The sequence below is a fragment of the Papio anubis genome, chromosome 5, assembly GCF_008728515.1.
Source record: "Papio anubis isolate 15944 chromosome 5, Panubis1.0, whole genome shotgun sequence".
In the NCBI taxonomy this organism is placed as follows: domain Eukaryota; kingdom Metazoa; phylum Chordata; class Mammalia; order Primates; family Cercopithecidae; genus Papio; species Papio anubis.
In genome coordinates this window covers 18,967,879-18,985,848 of record NC_044980.1, presented here as the reverse complement: position 1 = coordinate 18,985,848, position 17,970 = coordinate 18,967,879, and the positions used below count along the sequence as shown (strand labels likewise).

The window sequence follows — 17,970 nt, the reverse complement described above, 5'->3', positions numbered from 1 at the left end:
ACCCCTATGTCTCTGGGCAGGTTCATGTTGACTGTGGGCTAGAGTCATCAGTTTTCTTGCCATGTGAGCCTCTCCTTAGGGCTTCTCATGCATGGCAGCTTTCTGCCCTGAGTGAGGGCTCTGAGATAGAGAGCAACAGAGAGTGATAGATGATAAGAGGGAGTAAGCATGACAGAAGCCAATATCATTTTATAACCTATATCTCAAAGTGACATCCATCACTTTTATCTTATTACAAGGAGTCACTATGTCCCACCCAAACTCAAAAAGACGACATTACACAAGGGCGTAAATGACAGGAGACAATACACATTAGAGGTAATTCCAATAGCTGCCTACCAGAGCCTGCCCTCTGACACCTTAGTGATTCATGTTTCTCTCAGAAAATATACTTCTCTTCACCCAAGTACCTCAAAAGTGTCATCCCATTATAGTGTTATCTCAAAGTCCAGAATCTCATAATCTATTTCAAGCCTAGGTGTTGATGTGTCCATTTGTAATTGGACTAATTGCCTTTTTGTTGAGTTGTGCTGTTCATACATTCTAGATATTTAAGCACATGTCCTTGTATATAGTTTCTCTTCATCTGTAGTTCTGTGAAGCTACAAAGAAATGTTATTTGCCCCCCAAAATACAAAATGCAATGCTGGGACAAGCGTAGAAAAATGAATACAGCTATTCCTTTTCAAAAACAGCAAAATGGCAGACACAAAAGAGTACATAGCAATTCTGAAATTCAGCCAGAGAAATATTAGAAGTTCATTGATTAGGGCTCAAGGTCTAGGAATAATTTTCATGACTACAGTCTATGGACTTTTTTTTTTTTTTTTTTTGGAAAGTTTGGATGGATTTGCAACTGAGTGGTTTTCTTAGCTGGCATACTGCCATTAGAATTTTGGGGATAGAATAATCTCTTTGTTTCTGTTAAATTACATTGGCACATTAAATTAAATTGTAAATTACATTAGAAAACTATGTTAAAATTCAAGTTACAGTTACATGTGTGGGGATATATTTTTGGACTCTCTAATCTGTCCCTTTAATCTGCATATCTATATTTTATCCTAATGTGATTTTCTTGTGAGACCTGAAATCAAGTACTGTTAATCTGCTGATTATGGTTTTTTTTTTTCAAACTATTTGACAATTACAGGTCATTCCCATTTTCATGTATCAGCTTGTTAATTTCTTTAAAAAGTCCATAGGTATATAATTTGGAATTTCACATACTTTATGAGTAAATTTCAGGCAAAATGTATGTGTAATATTTTGAGAAATTGACAAATACTTATCAAAATGGCTACACCACTTTACAATTCTATCTGCAATGTATAATGTTTTAAATTTTCCTTACCCTTGCCAATACTTACATCTTTTAAAAATGTTAGCTCTCCTAATGACTGTGAAGTGGCAACCGATTGTAGTTTTCATTTACATTTCTGTAATGACTAATGATGTTGATTATCTTTATTTGTTGTTTACGTATCTTCTTTTGAGAAGTGTGTACTCAAATTCTGCATTCCTTTTTAATTAGGCTATTTGCCTTATTGTTGAGTTGTGCTATTTATAAATTCTAGATACTAGATCCTTCTCAAATATAATAATTTGTACATATTGTCTCCCACTCTATGAGTCATACTTTCACTTTTCTGGTAGCACATTTTGAAGCACATCAATTTTAATGTATATATTTTATCTATATTTGTATTTGCCTGTGTTTTTGACATCATAGTTACAAAGCATTGCTTATTCTAATGTTGTAAAGATTTACATTTGTGTTTCATTTTAAGAGTTTTATTATTTTATCTATTACATTTAGACTTTTGCTTTACTTCCAGTTAACTTTTGCTTGTAAGGTGTTGGAATACAACCTTTCCGCCTATAAAACTCTCTTTAGTATTTCTTGGAGAACAAATCTACTAGCAAAAAAAAATCTGATTTTGTTTATCTAGGAACATTGTAATTTTTCCATCATTTTTAACAGCTAGTTTGCTAGATATTGAACTTTTAGTTGATAATATTTTTCTTTCAGCATGTTGAATATATAATTCAACTTGCTCCTAGCTTCTCTGGTTTCTTATTAGAAATCAGCTGTTGATTTTATTGACAATGTCTTGCCTGTAACAAGATTCTTTTCTCTTGCTACTTTCAGGATTCTGGCTTTGTTTTCTCTTCTAGGTGTTTGATAGCAATGTGTATCATTATGAATCCCTTTTAGTTCATGCTACTGAGGTTCATTGAGCTACTGGAATGTAGATTTGTGGTTTTTATCAAATAGAGAAAGTTTTGGGGCTTTATATCTTCAAATGTTCTTTCTGTCTCCTTTTCTCTCTCCTCTATTTCTGTGACTCCCATTATCCATACATTCTTAGGTTTAGTGGTGTCTTTTATGCTGTTTATTTTTTCGTCATTCTTTTTCCTTTCTGTTTATTAGGGTGAATAATCTCAGTTGACCTCTTATCAATGTTGCTGTTTCTTTCTTCTGTCTTCTTAAATCCGTTGTTGTGCCTCACTAGTAAGTTTTCAATTTCCATTATTATGCTTTTCTATTTCAGATATGTTAGTTGTGTCTTATAATTTTTATTTTGTTATTGATTTTTTCTATTTCATGAGATATTGTCTTTATACTTTAATTCTTTATACATTGTCTTCTTTAGTTCTTTAAACAAATTTATAGTAGTCCCTTTGATGTCTTTATCTAGTAAGTCTTATTATCAGACTTCCTCATATGCTGTTAATTTCTATTAATCACTTTTATTCCATTGTATGTGTTATAGGTTTTCCTTTCTTTCCTTTAATATGTCTTGCTGAGAACTAGGCATATTAAATATTATAATGTGGCAAATCTGGAAATCAGATTCTCCCTTCTCTATGGTGTTTGTTGTTGCTGCATTCATTGTTGTTTGTTTAATGAGTTTTCTACAATCATTTTGTAAAATCTTTATTTCTGGTTGTGTTTGCTTGTGGAAGTCTCAGCTTGCCTTAATTATCAGTGAGTTAATGGTTTGACAGAGATTTTTAAATATCTGGAACCAATATATATACTAATATTTACTGTGGGGCAGTGTTGTATATGTTGAGGTATACCTTCGACACTCAGTTGGAAAGTTTATAACTCCACCTTTGCCATACATTTCTGCTTGCAATGACCTCAAGTTTAACTAGAAGTTAGATCTATGTTCCTTGTATGTCTTTTCTAACCTTTAATTCCTTCTCCAGATATTTGCAAAGTATACACACACCTGTGACTTCTAGATTTTCTGAAATATGTCAGAGCTTTTAAAAGTTCCTTATAAACTAATTCCCTAGCTTTTCCTTTTAAGCATTTTGTTATTCTATTGTTTGTGTTGTTATTCATCATTTCAGGAAGTTTTGCTTTTCAAGAATTTCCTCTGATTGTTTTTGAAAAACCTCTTTGGTGAAAGCTATTTGCATTAGGTAAATTCTGAGTCAGATCAAATAACAACAAACTTGAGAGTGGGGTCTTCCAAGGAATCATCACAGAGTTCACATAATTAGAATTTTAGGGGCATGTAGCCTGAAGGAACTCCAGCTCAATTCTGCTCCCTCCAGTGGCTACCAGGCTGCTGATTTTGACCTTGATTTGGGGATCTTGGTTTTCAAGGCTGCAGTGGAGGTAGAGGGATGGGAATAGAGCAAATTAACATACCTCAAAGTTCATTTTTGAAGATATGAAGATTCAGACATTTTTCTTATATACATTTTTCTTTTTTATATACATTTTTCTTCTGTACATCCCTGGAATGCTGCAAGACTTTGGTCAATTTCCCAAGTTTGGAAAAAGTTAGTTATTACAATTTTTGGCAGTATTTTCATTGCTTTAATGGAGGAAATCATTTGGAGGTTGTTTTTCCACCATTTCTACTGATGTCTCCGTACAGTTATATATAATTTATATATGTGTGTGTATATATATATGTGTGTGTGTATATATATATGTATGTGTGTGTATATATATACACACATACATATATATATAAAATATATATTTTATATAAATATATATATAAATATATATTTTATATAAATATATATATAAATATATATATAAATGATTTATAAGGCTTGGTAGATGTCTACAATATTGTTTTTATTTTAATTTTGCCCCTTCTGTTTTTGTTTTCCAGTGTTTCCTTCTGCTTTATCTTGGTTTATTCAAATACTTTTACTATTTTGTTTTAATTTCTCTATGACTTTCTCAGTTATGTATCACTTTATTAATTTTAGCATTTATTCAAATGCTAATAAAATTCATTAATAAAATAATATGTTGAAGTATATTTGGAGTAAATATTGTACCACTTCTTATCGGATAGTTTATATTTGCTAGGCTATTTCCTTTGCTTATTTCCTTCATGACATTTTTTACTAATTTTTACTTCACCCTTCAAGCCTCCTTTTTCACAAATGCTCTGCTTTTATGACAATATAATAACAATTACCTATCCTATTTTTTCTACTTTCTACCTATTATTTGTTACCTTATAAAACCCCGCTTACAATGTTATTATTTTTGCTTTTAATAGTCAGTTGTCTGTTTAAATTGAGATTTAAAATAAAAACATTTTTTATATTGATCTCTTGACTGACCGCTTTAGAATTCCTTATTCCTTTCCACTATGCCACGTTTTCTCCTGGTATTATTTTAATATTTTTACACCTTTTTGTTATTTTAAAATTGTTGTTTACTTATTTGATATGCCTTATTTAAATCAATAATAAAAATTTCAATTATCATATTTTATTATTTGATAATATTTATTAAAATCTAATGTGCATGGTTACTGGAGCTATGAAAATGAATAAAATTTGGCTCCTCCCCTCAATGAAAGTAAAGCTGGAAAGATGAAACTTTTAATAGAAAAGATAGTACAATATGGACGTATTGAATGACAAGGCATTCTTTGGCATCAGAATGGAGTGGCAGCTTATTACAATGAGAAGTTCAGAAGCAACTTCACAGAGGATGGGAAACCACTAAACTCTGGACAGATAAATAGAAAATATCTAGTTTGAAGGGGATTAGATGCGGATGGGTTGGCACTTTTAAAGCCAGCTTATACAGTTTAGTTTGCTGAAATTTAGAGTGATTGAAGAGCCAAATGATTCAGTGAGAAGCCTAGACAGGCATCAGATCAAGATGTAGTCCTTCTGAAACTATGGGGAAACTCTCAAATATTTTACGCCGAAAAGGATCAAACTCAAATTTCTGAAATAACACATTGACAAGCAGTGTGAATGGACTGGATGGAGAGACAAACAGCAACAGAAGAAATGAGACCACTTACATGATAACTACAAAAATCTAAGTAAGAAAGTATGATGTATGAATGAACCCAGTGGTAACTGTGATGGAGAGAAGGGGTGGATTGGGGAGACTTTTAAGAAGAAAGAATCACAAAACCTTTGAAAGATTATAGTGAGGAGAAATGGTGAAAGCAAAATCGATATTAACCATAAAATTTCAATCTTGGGTTACTGAGAGAAGAGTAAGAAAGCTCCAGCTTCTTACTTTGATACACACAAGAGAAGATATAGAAGGAGTTCTGACTCGTAAAATGAATACTTTGGACTTTATGATTGAAAAAGTTCTGGGCCGGGCAGGATGGCTCACGCCTGTGATCCCAGCACTTTGGGAGACCGAGGCGGGTAGATCACCTGAGAGCAGGAGTTTGAGACCTGCCTGACCAACATGGTGAAACCCCGTCTCTACTAAATATATAAAAATTAGCCCGGCATGGTGATGGGTGCCTGTAATCCCAGCTACTCGGGAGGCTGAGGCAGGAGAATTGCTTGAACCTGGGAGTCAGAGGTTGCAGTGAGCCAAGATTGCTCCATTGCACTCCAGCCTGGGTGGCAGAGGGAGACTCCGTCTCACAAAAAAAAAATAAAAATGAAAAATAAAAAAATTTGAATAAAATTTCCATTTTTAATAAACTTACCTGTGAAAAGAATTTGTGCACAGCAGCAGACTTTGCAGGATTTTTATTTCAATGTGGAGAGTTATATGGACTCAACCATGGGTTGAGTAACCCCATTCTCCAGCACAGGAAAACTTTAAAAAGACACTCTTAACTGTCTTCCTTAGTTTGCCTCAACCTACAGCTTCTCCCCATTCCCTGAATTCGCAGAGTGAGGACTCAGTAGGTCAGAGTTTTGCATTTTGTTTTTTTTTGGTGTGTTGAATTGACTTCATCGTGTTTTTAAATTTCTCCCTCTTTATAAAATTATGTTATTCAATAACCAGAAGATGTTCGGTGACATTAGATCAGTTTCTGTCAAATAATATGGTTTAATTCTCAAGGTGGATAATTAAGAGAAAAAATGTGATGAGAAATCCCCACACAAATAATTTTTGAATAACTTTTAGCTTTTTTATTTAGGGGAAAAAAAAAAAAAAAAAAAACAGGACTATAGATTGAGATTGTCTTTTTTTCTGGGAGAATTTTCCCTGAAGAGAAAGTGAGTTTCTCTTAATGCCTTTATTGGAATATCAACTATTCTGTGGATCTCACTCTTTCTTGCTCACTGAGCTAAAAACTTCTTGAGGACAATGGCCCCTGTTTGATTCACCTTAGCACATCACTTGATACATAGTGGGGATGCAATTAATTCTTTCTTCCATTCAGTTACATTGAATTGGATTTTAGCTGAGAATACACATGAGAACATATTGATACAGGCCAGAACTATGGCTGAATAAAGGTATAGAAATGGCAGGGCTTAGGTGGGAGAAATGAGAGATAGTCAGGGATACAAATCCAGCAAAAAATTAAGAAAGACTTCAGAGAGCCATGCAGTCATTTGAGAAAATATTAACTGGAAATATCTAGAAAACTTGATGAAATGGCCTAGTAATTACAGCTAAATTAAGGACAGAATTTTAATGCTCTTTTTTGTGTGCTGGTTGGCCTCCTGCCAGGAGATGGTGCTTTCCAGAGAGCACCAGCTGTGGTAGTATGGAGAGGAACCCATGGTGGGTGGAGCCCTACAACTCCCAAAAGTATATGCCCTTTGTCTTCAGTTACCAGGATGGGTAGGGAAGTATCATTGGGTGGGGGCAGGGCTAGGCGTGTCTGAGCTCAGACTTTTCTTGGGCGGGTCTTGCTGCCGCTGCTGTGGGGGATGAGGGCAAAATTTCCAGGTCAATGCAGTTATGTACCTAGCAGGATCATGGCTGCCTCTGCCGAGTTGTGCAGGTTGTCAAGAAAGTGGGGGAGAGCCGGGAGTCACAGGCTTCACCCAGCTCCCACGCAATCTGAAGTGCTGGTCTCACTCCTACCATGGTCCCATAATAGCACCGAGTCTGTTTCCAGGCAATGGGCAAGCAGGCCTGAGAACTTACTCCTGGCTAACGCGCTTCCCAGCTGCAAAAGAAAGCAGGGCTTTAGTGCTTCCCTAGCCCGTGGATTCTACCTGCAGGATTTGCATCCTCCCCTTAGTCCAAGCAGGAATGGATACTGCTTCCTCTACCTCTGTATTTTGCTTGGCTTTCTAAATTCACACAGTTCCAGGTGAGATCAGAAATCTTCTCCCATAAACCAGACCTTCAGTTTCCCCAGCGGGGTGTGTATTCAGGGGCGAGGATCTCCCTTTCCCTCTTTCACAGCGTGGGCACTTACAGTATTTGGGCTGTCTTGGGGGCCCTGCAGGAACAATCTGCTTCCTTCAGAGGGTCTGTGGGTACTCTCAGGATTCCCGATATTCCTGCAGTCATTCTGGGGCGAAATTCACGATGCGAGCCTCTACATCCTGCTCTGTCCATCTGAGTTATAGCTGCAATCTAGTCCTGGCTCCCATCCACCTTGATGGATTAAATTTTTGAAAATAAAACTTTATTTAACTGTTTAACATAACTTTTTACACATTTATTGGTGTTTAAATAAAAATTATGGTTAATGCATGTCCCTTTTTCACAGAGACTAATATATTATCAGTTAGCATGAGACTGTAACTGCTTAATGTGTTTTATTTCACATCATTACTTATTAAGATTTCGATTGATTTTTGTTTCATTTGCTTATACTTTAAGAATATAATACATTCTGGAATGAAGAATACATAATACCTCTCAATGACATGTATCCCCTATGTTTTCACATTTCTTTCACATTGTGTCACATAATTTTATGCAAGTTTTGGAGATAATGATCAATCATAGTGGAATTACTATATTTCTGCCTTTATTTTTGGCTTCCACTGAAATATTATAAATATGTTTTCTACTTATAAACAAGTGTATAAATTATGTAGCCCAAAATATTACAGTTTTAAGTCAATGACCTATCTTTTTAACATGGCTTAAAGTCCTAATTCAACTCAACTTTCTAAATGAATGGCTCCACCACCATCTTCTTAACCTTTTAAAGTTATTCTTCCCCAAGGGATAGAATATGATTGTATTGAGCAACTTTGCATTAGAGTGAAAGCTATACATTTTCAGGTCCTGATCCTAATGTAGTCCAGGGTGAATAAATAGTTTTCTAGAGTGAACTCATGTGAGTCACATTGACTTTCTAAGTGCCATAGGTTACTACTTAATGCTAAGAAAGTGAGTTTATTAAAGTAATGCTAGAGATTACTAGCATTTTTGCTTCACTAGGGTGACTGCATTTTCTTTTTTTTTTTTTCACCCCTCATTCCTTTGCTGTTCTCTAAAGAGCAATTAATTAACCCTACTTTATTATGTGATGAGATACCCAAAGACTATCTGTTCTTGCTTTAGCACAATAAAATGTCTGTCTTTCAGCATGAAAATACAGCCTAGTTTGCAAAATCCCATGGCTCTAAAAGTATAAATAAGGTGTTACATTCAGACCCTGCCACTTGTTATTACTAAACTGATTAAAAAAAAAAAAAAAAAGAACTCCACTGTATATAACTGAAATCAAATTTATCTTCCAAATATCTTTTCTTATTTCACTGTAAAAAAATCATGGACATCTCTCTTAAGTAGTATAGTGACTAGCTAAGCTTGTAACCTATATTTAACTGGTTACTGGGTCACTACCATGTGTATATATGGAGTATTTCTAATTTCCATGCTCTTTTCCAAATTCTTTCATTTGATGTCTCATTGGTGACCCCACTCAGAGATGACATATTTCTATCATCGTAATATTCCTAACCAGATTTCTAATTTGGTTATTATTATATATTCCTAATCTCTATTCAAGAGCTTTTTCTCCATTTCTCAAGTTTTCTATGTCTGCAACTACCCTTACTATTCACATATTTCATTCATTCATCATTTTTTGGCTTCCAAAAATTAATAAAATACTTCTCTAGAGTGTTAAAACTCATTTATTAAAAAATTCAAGACAAAATAGTCAAGGTTTCTTTCAGGCTCCATTCCTGTTGCAAAGTGTATGTTACAAACAGAACTGAGATTTGAGAATAGATGGGGTGGAGGAGAGGGAATCTTGAGAGTAAACCACTTTGCTACTTCACAAGTGGTTATCATCATAATCATATAAAGTATTAGTCAATCTACTAAATAACTACTACAATGGTTTCCCATTAGTGTTACATGGGGATGTGATTATTTCAAGATTTAACCAAGCTGGCCAAGAAACTAAAATTTCATTAATAAAATGATCATCTATATTATTTAAAAACTCATGCTAAATATTCTCAGAAAGCAATGTAATCTAAATACATTTTCATGATATTTTGGTGTAAGTTTCATAATATTTGGTATAAGGTTATCCAACAATATAAATATTATTGAATTATATCACTGATCTTATTGCAATATAGGTTCAAATTAGTCATGTCTTCAGAAGCATTTATGCTGTTTATTAGGTATTATAAAAACTTTATTAATTATAGAAAGTATATGTGAATTATGATAATGGTACACATGTGGAGTCATATTCAAGTCTTAAAACTGATAGCCCTAAAATTACTGAAATTTTTATTTTATATATGAATTACTAGAATTTATATAGAGTGTATAGTATATATATTTTAGTAGATGCTGTAGTTTAAGAACTTTACTATTTCTCTTATATATTTAAGCCTATTCTTCTTTAAATATACTTAAGTATCTGTAATACGAACCTAACTGTACACTTAGTATAATTTTATATTACTACATTTTGTTAGTAATAAAAAGACTAGGTGATATCAAATAAAGTTCACTAAAAATGTTTTTCATGTATACACACACACACACACACACACACACACACACATCCTGAAGATGAATGCCAATTTTCATCGTTGTTAAACTTTTAGAAATTGTTAAAAGGCATAACACATTATGCAGAAATGTTTTATATAGTTATAAGTACAAAATATAGATTTATAATTTATATATAACAACATAATAATTACCAAACTATCTCACCTTTTATAGTTTAACGACAAGTATTCTAGAAAAGGTTTTAAAAACATTTGGTAAATGAATTTGTTGATTTACTTTGCTCCGTTTTGGTCATAGATTGATGTGAAGTTAGAGAATATGAAATAGGTTGCTCTACTGATAATTTGTGGGTGTCTGCTTCATGAAAGATGAATCTTTTCTTTTAGTAACTAAAATGATATGTTAAGAGACATAAATAAATAAACACATTTTCATACATGGATACAATTGTATCACCCAATTCATTCTGCATTCTTCTTTTAGTATCCAGTTTACTAATGAAGTGTGAATCTTTGAAAGCTGTGTATTTTTGCTCATTTTTATGCAAGATCTAAATAAACATTTTTAAATGGTTTCATTTGTTGAATCTTACTCTGTGATTCCTGTCAAAATTTTGCCCTGGTAATTTTGTACATGTTTTCAAGAAAGAAGCAAAATTATTCCCATACTATCATTTATGTTTCAGTTGCCCTAATTTTCCCAGAAAAGGTCTTTTTCTCATATTGCATTGTCTTTTTCTGTATTTTGTCTTTTCCAAATGTCTTCTGAGAGTTCAGAGACTTTAAAACTCAAAAATGTTCATGTTACTATGGCAAGAAAACTGAAACGCTATGTGAACAAGGTTATGTTTTTTCAGTGTTTCTACGTGTCAGAAATGAGAAAAAGGTAAGTCATTGAGGTTATGTGACCAAAAGGGTTTAATATAAAGGATAACTGTTCAGACCTCTTGGGAGAAACAATCCTTAAAAATATATTTGTGAACTGAGGAAATACTGCTGTTATTTCTAGCTAGAAATATAGCACTGGCACTCATGGAACTATTTAAGTGAATTCGGTGTTATAGCGCAATCTTTAGCAAAAACTACATGCAGTTTAAATGACAACAAATTGTATTATCTTAATATTTCAGGTATTTTTCTTATTGAAGATCTCTTCTCTAATTTATTGTTACTTTAATAATATCTATTCAAATATATTTGATAATTTTAATTTTAGTAAGTGTAGATTTGTTACTATATTTCAGTTAATTAAAATGAGGGCCTATTTATCAACTAAATATCAACTACTATTTAAATTTTGAGTTAAAGTTTTATAATCCCTAACTAAAAAAATACTCTATCCCTAAAAAAGTATTTTATTTATTTATTTATTTAATATTATTATTTTTGAGACGGAGTCTCACTCTGTCACCCAGGCTGGAGTGCAGTGGCACCATCTCAGCTCACTGCAAACTCTGCCTCCCAGGTTCACGCCATTCTCCTGCCTCAGCCTCCTTAGTAGCTGGGACTACGGGTGCCCGCCACCACACCTGGCTAACTTTTTGTATTTTTAGTAGAGACAGTGTTTCACCGTGTTAGCCAGGATGGTCTCAATCTCCTGACCTCGTGATCCTCCTGCCTCGGCCTCCCAAAGTGCTGGGATTACAGGCGTGAGCCACCACACCAGGCCAAAAATACTCTATTTTTTAATATTCTACATCAAAGCCCTTCATATTAGAAGTGATTTCATTTATTTTTTTCTAATTATTAAACACATGACTGTGACTATGACTTAAATATGTGCCTCTTTTGTGAAAATTTTAATAATTAATTTGAACCTCAATTTGTCATACGATATATATTTTTTTCTAGTTGTAAAGTTGAAATCAATGTCAAATAATTAAAACAAAATGAAACAAAATATATTATTTTCACAAGTACGGAAGTCAACAATAATCTGGGAATTTATTTTCCCAACTTTATGGCAGTTAGTGGAATGTGGATTTAGTAAAATTACAGGACCATTTTTGTTTTAATAAATATTGTTTATTGGTTTTTTCTTAGCTCAATAACTGGATCTCTTAGACAAACCATGATAGCAATATCCTTATTATTAACCAAGTGAAAAAAAGAAAAATACTGCAGAAAAGTAAATGATAGTAGTAACACACAGCGCACTATAAAGGGAAGAAAAGTCATAGTCAAACAAAGTAATTATAGGTAGGCAATTTTCAGAAAACATAATGTGAGGTTGGAATATAAATACATGCTAAATTATTCCATGTGTATTTCACAGCTTCACTCCAATTCTGACAAAGGTGATGGATCTGTCAAGTACATCCTTACTGGAGAGGGTGCTGGGACTATATTTATCATTGACGATACCACGGGTGATATCCACTCAACAAAAAGCCTAGACAGAGAGCAGAAGACCCACTATGTGCTTCACGCTCAAGCCATTGACAGACGTACAAACAAACCTCTTGAACCTGAATCTGAGTTTATCATCAAAGTGCAAGACATCAATGACAATGCTCCAAAATTCACAGATGGACCATACATTGTTACTGTGCCTGAAATGTCAGACATGGGTAAGAAAAATCATTTTTATGATTATGAAATTAACATATTTTTAAAAATAAAAAGGTCATCTTTAGAACACCAATTTTTACTTCTATATGTATCTAGAGGGGATACATATACATAAACTTCATATAAATATGAAGTTTCAAAACATTTTAGTATTTTTTGAGGCATAAAGTGTTAAAGACTATTGGGTCTGGCAATTATAATATTCATTGAAGTTGATTTCTAATAATGTAAGTGTAGGTAGTAGTTGGATCTCAAGGGGAAAGAAACATACATTTGAAAACACGTGGAATACATGTTTTTTGATATGTCTTTTCTATGACGTGAATTCTATATGTATATTGTTAAGAACATACCAGCATATTCAATTTGATTATTTGCGCAGAAGAAAGATTCTAGAATGTCTGAAATTTTTGTCTCCAGGTCTTTTAAGCTTTCAGTATATGACCAAATTATAATACCATTAATAGTTGTTGCTACATTAATCAATCAAACTTTTCAAATATTCCTAAGCATTTACATGCCTTATTTATTTAAAAATATATGACAGCCCTGTGAAGTATTTTGAAAATCATTTTCAAGACGTGCAAACTGGCATAAAGCATTTAAGTCACTTTTGCAAATTCACATATTTAGAAATAGCCAAGTAGGCATTATTCCAGGTTCAGCTGAATGCAAAGCCTACACTGCAACCAGTGTAATCATGATCCAGGGCTTGAGTCACCCCAATGATCTGGGGCTTTTTCACCACTCACTGGTTTCTGTGGTGTAGCTGTTTGAATTTATTTTTGTTTATTTTTCATTCCATGGGATGATTTTTTTTAAGTTTAAAATGGTTCTTCTGTGATAATACTTTTTGACTATCTTTATGAGACTCTAAGCTTTGTAACACATTTATTGAGTAAAGATTCCATATATTTAATTTTACTGCATATGTATGAGTATTGTTTTAGATTAAGGTTCTTATAGTCACTTAGTCACTAATCAAATCAGTCTGTGAATTTGATATATATATATGTGCGTGTATGTGTGTGTGTGTGTGTGTGTGTGTGTGTGTGTGTGTATGTGTGTATTTCAGTGGAAGATGGCAGCATCTTTCCTCTCAACTCCAGATTCCAGCATATGTTAGTCTTCTTGAGCTAGGCAGGTAGCTCCTGCCGTCACTGTAGGAGCAGGTAAGGAAAACACAGCGAGGTCTTCTTCATAGCTGAAGTCTCAGGGGAGAAAGCAATTGCCAAACTCGTTCCCTCTGGACCACAGCAGAAAACAGGAACCAGCCTGCAGGAGCCTAAGAGAGGCCCAGAATGTTGATCTCCAAGGAGAGTCGAGGGGGAATTAAAGGCTTCAGTATGATTAACTCCGGTGGGTGAGAGTTTGCATGGGAACTCAAGGACAGAATTCTCTCTGCCACATCAAGAAACTGATGCCCACAAAACTGATCTCCTCTGCCTTAGGAAGGCAAAGAGCTCTATGGTGCTCCCACCTGTGAGAGTGCTCCTGGTGAGCTATTTCCAAGACAAGTAAGGGTCCCAAGGAGCACAAAGGAAACTGTCATAACCACAGTGGGTAAAGCACTAGAGAGAAAAACAGGCAGAGCAGGAATTACCCAGAAAGACAGTACACTAAACAGTAGTCAATACGAGCATTGGAGGGTTTTTACGGACGCCACAAACAGATTTCTGTAACTCAAAGCCTTTTGCTTTAAACAAATAAGTAAATAACAACAATAAAGAAAATCAATATATGGATTGAAGGTGTGAATGGTAACTGATTAGACCTGAATTATTGTCCTGGTACCTAAAATCATAACTGACTGGAAGAAGTAGCTAATAGCCATGGGAACAAACATAAAATTGTGGATATTGTGGGAAAAAGAAAGCAGATGTAGAGAACATATTCATTAGACCTATCATGTGAATAGCATGTGTTCTTGGAGAAAAATAAAGAGCAAGTGGAGGAAAGGAGCAATCATAATTTTTCTTGAAGTGAATAATATACTGACTTTATAAGTTTAGTTGACTTTCCAAGTTCCAGGAAGACTTAATAAAATAAGAATCAAACATAGGAAAATCCTGTTAAAGTTTTAAAGCCTAATAAAAAAGAGAAAATTTTAAAAACATTCAGATTTTTTAAAATTAGCTATGAATAAAAATGAAGATGCTACCCTCACATTTATTACATGAAATAGAGGAATCTGATAGAGAGTTGAGTCCCATTTACAGCCTACAGAGAAAACACCGAAGCCCCAAATCTATTGTTCAGAGAAATATGATCCATCAGCTAGGGCAAAATAAATATTTGGAGAAAGATCTGGAAAGTCTATTATTCTCCTACCTAATTTAGAAAAACATTTGAGAAAATAGTTGAAATTAAAAATAGTTGAAATAAATCAGAACAGCGATCTAAAAGTCAAGGAAAATTACAAAGAGGAAAAATGTTATCAGCTTTTTGAACTCTGGAATAGGTGTGTGTGTGTGCGTGTGTGTGTGTGTGTGTGTACACTGAGTTAATACGAATGGATATTTTTGAAATACTGTCAAAGGATGCCACATAATCTATGTGAGAATCATGAGGCATAAAGTAATTTTTGCGGAAAAGACTGAGTTGAGGACTCGGGAACAAGTCAAAGTCCTCATCTGGGGTTTGGGAAGAAAGATGGGAATGGTGAAAAGTTAATATTCTTAAATTCTCTTACTGAGATGAGTCTGGTTGAGGGACAAAAATTTAATATCTGAAAGTAGTATAGAAAAAGGACAAGATAGAGTAAGTTTCAACTCTCTGTACTACTGTGGTTTCAGGCAAGATTCTATTGAGTTATTTTATGGGAAACCTTAAGCTGAATATTGGAAATTATATTTGGTCAGTAAGTTTTTGTGTGCGTGTGTATATACACACATTACTCTAGGAAAACAAATTCATACAATTCATGATAATAACATATAATACATAGTGTAACATGAATGCATAGAACATGATATGAAAGTGGAGGGAAAAATTCACTTTACATTGTGTTCTTAAGAATGGGTGATATATATTTTCATTAACTCTAACTCTGATTTTTTTTTTTTTTTTTTTTTTTTTTTTTTTGAGTCAGAGTCTCGCTCCACCACCCAGGCTGGAGCGCAGTGGCATGATCTTGGCTCACTTCAACCTCTGCCTCCCACGTTCAAGCAATTCTCAAGTGTCAGCCTCCCAAGTAGCTGGGATTACAGGCATGTTCCACCAGGCCCAGCTAAAGTTTGTAGTTTTAGTAAAGGCGAGGTCTTGCCATGTTGGTCAGAATGATCTTGAACTCTTGGTCTAAAATGATCCGCCCTTCTGGGCCTCCCAAAGTGCTGGGATTTGAGGTGTGAGCCACTGTGCCTGACCAACTCTGATTTTAGAAACCAAAAGCTGATGATATTATAGGGCAAAGATCTGCAGACAATGGTAGGGGGAACAAATCTGTCCTGCTCCCTGTTTTTGTGCATTTACTGAAACACAGCTACACTCGTTTACTTGAAGATTGTCCGTGGTAGTTTTGGCACTGCAATGGCAGAGCTGGGTGGTCATATCACTGGCCCACAATGCCAAAATATTTACAGTGTTTTCTTTTATTTAAAAAAAAAATGAGTTTGCCAGTCTTCACTGTAAGCTATTATAGAGAGATCAGAGGCAAGGAACAATTAGAGGATGGTGTCATAGTTCTGATACACAAGGTATCTGCTGATCTATAGCAGTTAGTGTTCTGCCAGCCCTACTAGACTATATATGTATACACAGAAATATGGCACTTGTTACAAATATATGGGATCATGCTTATTCCCTTTGGGTGGATACTGTTAGTTATCTAATGAATATCCAGGCTTCCCTTCTGTGATACTAAGATAGCCCAGTTTTGTTAGAGAATATAGATGTGTTGCAAAATACGCATGTACATGCACAGAAAACATCTGAAGGAAATAGACACACACACGTTGTTGAAAGTTTACCTCTAAACACTATATTGTGGCTTTATTTGGTATGAAATGAAAAAGTGGTTCTAAATTTTTAATAAAAATCCTTTTTATAACACTAACACTTAAAATATACTGGTTTCTAATGCTAACTAACGACGAATAATAACATAAGTAGGTGACAACAAAATTTTTATCAACATATGGTGCCTGATAAAATTACTTTTTTTTTTTTTTTACCATATACTCATTAATTCAGTTTTGAATCATTAAAAAAACTCTCTCCATATATTTATTCAATTCTTTCTTGAGTGAGAGAGAGTAAATGCATTTTATGTGCTGAGAGCTGTGATACTGGCTAGTAATATAATGGTTAATAAAACAAGACCACTACCTTTGAGCAAACTGCAGACTTACAAATAGAAAATTCCAATATGATGTCTGATAAGCACCAAAATAGGGGAACCATACAGTTGGACAGGGAGCCCCACTTGTGGATGACAGAAGACGTCCTCAGAGAATCTTAAATAATGCATAATGGTTTATCAGGTAGAAAAGGAAAAATAGATGGACATTTGACGTACAGGATAAAATGATTTTAAAAAATACTATTTTCTTCCTGGTGAGTTTATAGTCCATCTTGGGCTGTGTGTGTCTGTGTGTGTGTGTGTGTATGTGTACCCGTGTGTGCATTTGTGTGTTTTGGGGAAATAAAGAGGAAGATCATTCAAATAATAGATTTTCTATATAGCTTTGCAAATATGTTACGAGAATACAGAAAAGGCAGTACCAGAGACTTCCTTGGTGTGCAAGATTTTATCAGATTATTGTTTCTTGCATCTCTCGCTAAGTAATGATTATGGAGCCGAAGTAATTGCAGTGCGCTATATTGCCAGTGAGAAAAGCGTAATGTTGTTGTATATTTCTTGTTGGTGGGCAATAATGTGCCGGCAAAGTCTGAGACATTTTGGATGGCTCAATACAGAAAGATGCAAAAATAAACTGCATTCTAAAACATGTTTTAATGTAAGATTAGTATGTATCTTTTTGATCTACACAATATAACTTCACCAATTATCTAAGGAATCATATTCTCCTAGGAACAGGTTTTTCAATCTTTCCACTATTGACATTTTGGACTGGATAATTCTTTGTTGTGAGGGTCTTCCCTGTGCCTTGTAGGATGTTTAGTAACACTGCTGGCCTCTCCCCAGTAAATGTGGCAGTCTTCCTCCCACTACCACAAAGTGGTGATGTCTTCAGACGTTGCCAAATGTCCTCTGGATGACAAAATTGCTCT

At 34.2% G+C, this 17,970-nt stretch overlaps 1 protein-coding gene across 10 annotated transcripts in view; it reads left to right on the top strand.

Annotated features, from left to right (window-relative positions):
* The window catches only part of CDH18 (cadherin 18), a 1,104,333-nt gene that overhangs the window by 822,536 nt on the left and 263,827 nt on the right, over window positions 1-17,970 (top strand). For all 10 annotated transcript variants that reach the window (XM_017959458.3, XM_017959453.3, XM_021940114.2 and 7 more), the window contains one exon: window positions 12,443-12,737. In XM_017959458.3, the coding sequence (XP_017814947.2) occupies window positions 12,443-12,737 (295 nt within the window). The remainder of the gene's footprint in view (window positions 1-12,442; window positions 12,738-17,970) is intronic.